The sequence below is a fragment of the Pteropus vampyrus genome, unplaced genomic scaffold (assembly GCF_000151845.1).
Source record: "Pteropus vampyrus isolate Shadow unplaced genomic scaffold, Pvam_2.0 Scaffold23, whole genome shotgun sequence".
Classification (NCBI taxonomy): Eukaryota; Metazoa; Chordata; class Mammalia; order Chiroptera; family Pteropodidae; genus Pteropus; species Pteropus vampyrus.
The window spans coordinates 11,987,196-11,990,295 of NW_011888804.1; the positions used below are offsets into that span (position 1 = coordinate 11,987,196).

At 38.8% G+C, this 3,100-nt stretch overlaps 1 protein-coding gene across 1 annotated transcript in view; it reads right to left on the reverse strand.

Annotated features, from left to right (window-relative positions):
- LOC111736943 (immunoglobulin lambda-1 light chain-like) overlaps positions 1–3,100 on the reverse strand; it is a 52,156-nt gene that overhangs the window by 48,579 nt on the left and 477 nt on the right. Inside the window, exon 2 of the mRNA XM_023528165.1 lies at positions 2,621–2,631. Within this exon, the coding sequence (XP_023383933.1) occupies positions 2,621–2,631 (11 nt within the window). The remainder of the gene's footprint in view (positions 1–2,620; positions 2,632–3,100) is intronic.

The window sequence follows — 3,100 nt, forward strand, 5'->3', positions numbered from 1 at the left end:
GAAACATCTACATCCATATTCATATCTGTATCTATATGTATATCTATATCTGTATCTCTATCTATATCCATAACCGTATTCATATGCATATACATGCCTATACCCATATCCATATCCACATCCACATCCATATCCATATCTATGTCTATCTCCTATCGGTTCTGTTTCTCTGGAGGACCCAACAAACAAACCCGATTCGCTATGACTTAGTCGTTCAAGGTTTATTTTAATGGTAACTTATCTAGCACTAACTTGTCCGGGTTCACCTTGCCATGACGTCATGTCGCTTCACACAGAGGATGAGAATATCTCCTCATGTTTTTCCATCACCAACTGTTAAGCTATCAGTGTCATAAATTCGATTTAGATATTCATGAAAAACCACTGCGTATTGTTATTAATTTTTGATTTACACACGATAACGTTAATTATAGGCATTAACATAAGGCAGACGATTCTCTCTTTATCCATGTAGTGACCGTATGTGACGCTTTATGTCCACTGTGTAGATGGACATTTCTATCTGGCATCATCTTCCTTCTGTCTGAGGAACCCTTTCCTATTTTTTCTTGATGTTCTACTGGTGATAAATTCTGTAATATTTTGCATGTTTGGAATAGTTTTATATTGTTTTCATGTTTGAAGAGTAGTTTCACTTCATAAATTCAATGTTTAGAGTTTTTTTCTTTAAAAATATTTTTTAAAGCTTTTCTTTTCAGAGTTGTGGCTCCACTGTCTTTTTACTTGCTTCGCTTGAGTGAGAAATCTGCTTTTTCCATGAGGTTTATGCATCTCCATGTGACATTTGTTTCCTCTCTGGCTGTTTTTAATATTATCTCGTGATCACTGATTTGGTGAATGTAATTATGAGTATCAGCATTGTTTTCTCATGTTTTCTGCTTTTGAAATTGGTTCAGATTCTAGGATATTTCGGTCATGGTTTTCTTCAGTATTGAAACATATGGGGCTATTGTTTTTTTAAGCATTTTTTCTATTCACTCCCGTTTGTCTTCTCTGCTGTGGGACTCCAACTACATGACTCTCAGGCTGCATGAAGTTGTCCTGCAAATCACTGAGCCTCACTGCTTCTTTTTTATTTCTTCACTTTGTTTTGAATAGTTTCTAATTTGATGTCATTAAGTTCACCAAACTCTTCTTCTGCAGTGTCTATACAGTTGTGAATCTCAACTGTGCATTTTTAAACTTCGACATCACGACTGTCATATCTGAAAGGTGAGATGTAGTGTTTTTTAAATGTAGTTGAAGTCAGCACTTAACATGTTCAATCATTCCACTAACGCTTTAAACAAAGGGACTACTTGTGCAGAATTAATTTTATGTACTATCTCCCAGTGAACCCTCTGCAGAACAAGTCTGCAGGGCATGGAGGACAGGACCGCCTGGAGATGTCAGATTTGGGAACCTGGGCCAGAGGTGTCATGTCTCACCCTCCGAGGGCTGGAGGAGAATGTGACAGTGATGGGGAAGGGAATCTGTGTCTCACCCGCCCATCTGCCTATGTCACTGTGTGTTTCATCACTGGCAATATCCACACCTCACAGTAATAGTCAGCCTCGTCCTCGGCCCGGGCCCTGCTGATGGTCAGGGTGGCAGTGTTCCCTGAGATAGAGTCAGAGAATCAGTCAGGGAACCCTGAGGGCCGGTTGCCAAAATAATAGGTGACCAGCACATGGGCCTGGCCTGGCTTCTGCTGGTACCAGTGCATATAATTACATTCTCAGTGATATCTGCAGAACAGATGATACTGGCCCTTTATCTCAGAGCCACAGACGGTGAGGGCAGCTGGGTCAGCTCATAGCAAACCAGGGAGCCTGCAAGAGAAAAGAGGAGAAAGGGCTGTCTGTCACTCTGTCTCTGTCTCTGTCTCTCTCTCTTTCTCCCCGTTTTCTCTTTCATCTGTATACTTTTGCAAATATAGTAACGTATTGTTATTTTTTTTCTTTTGGACAATTGACTACATTTTATAGACATTAACAAATAAAAGTATTTCTATATTTATCCATGCAGTTATCATATCTAATGTTTTATATTTCTTTGTATAGATTCATATTTCTGTATAATTAAATAGAAATGTGAATACAGTAACGTGGTGTCCTTAACTTTTACTGCTTTTCAGACCTGCCCGTGATCAATTCTAGAAGATTTAGCACTTTGATAATGTATGATACTGCTTTCTTTTTTTGAATGATATTTGCACTGGGTAAAGAATTCAAAGTTGACAGATTTTTTTTTTTTAGTATTTTACAGACGTTACTCCACAATCTACTTGCTTGCACAGCTTTCATGAGAAATCTGATGGCATCATGACCGTTGTCCCTCTGTACACAAAGTGTCTTTTTTCTCTGGCTTCTTTTAACAGCGTCTCTTCATCACTGATTTGTAGCAATTCCACAAGGTGTGTGTTGGAGCCGCTTCCATGTTTCCTGAGGCTGAGGTTCGTTGAGTTTCCTGGATATATTTGTTTACGGTCTCAGCAAAATTGGAAAATTAATGCCTATCATTTCCTCCAATACTTTGTCTATTTATCCACTCTTTCCTCTTCTTGTCTCCCTCAGGGGCCCAAATTACACACTATTTAGACTGTGTGAATTTCTCCTACATTACCTGAAGCTTCATCAGTTTTTCAGTCTTTTTTCTTTCTGTGTTTCATTATGAAAGTTTCATTCACCATGTCATCAATTTCACTAATTTCTTTTGGAGCATTTGCTATGACATCAGTCTCATTCAGTGTTTTTTAAAATCTCAGACCATGTATTTCATCTTCATGAAATTGATTATATATTTTTAGAATGTCTTTAATTCCTGTTCCTAATGTGTTCAAACTTACCTCTATCCCAAAATAAAATGAAATATAATTAAAATGATTGTTTATGTATCCTTGGTTGGTACAGCTTCTAGAGAGCTCCTGAGGGCTGGGAGGAGGGGGAAGCCTGGAATCTGAGATCTGGGGACCTGGGCTAGACCTGCTTATAGCATTGTCAACAATGCTTCTGGGTTTGCAGGAGTGTGTGACACAGATGGGCAGACGGTTTTTGTCTCACTTCCCCATCTGCCTGTGTCACTGTGAGCTTTATCAGTA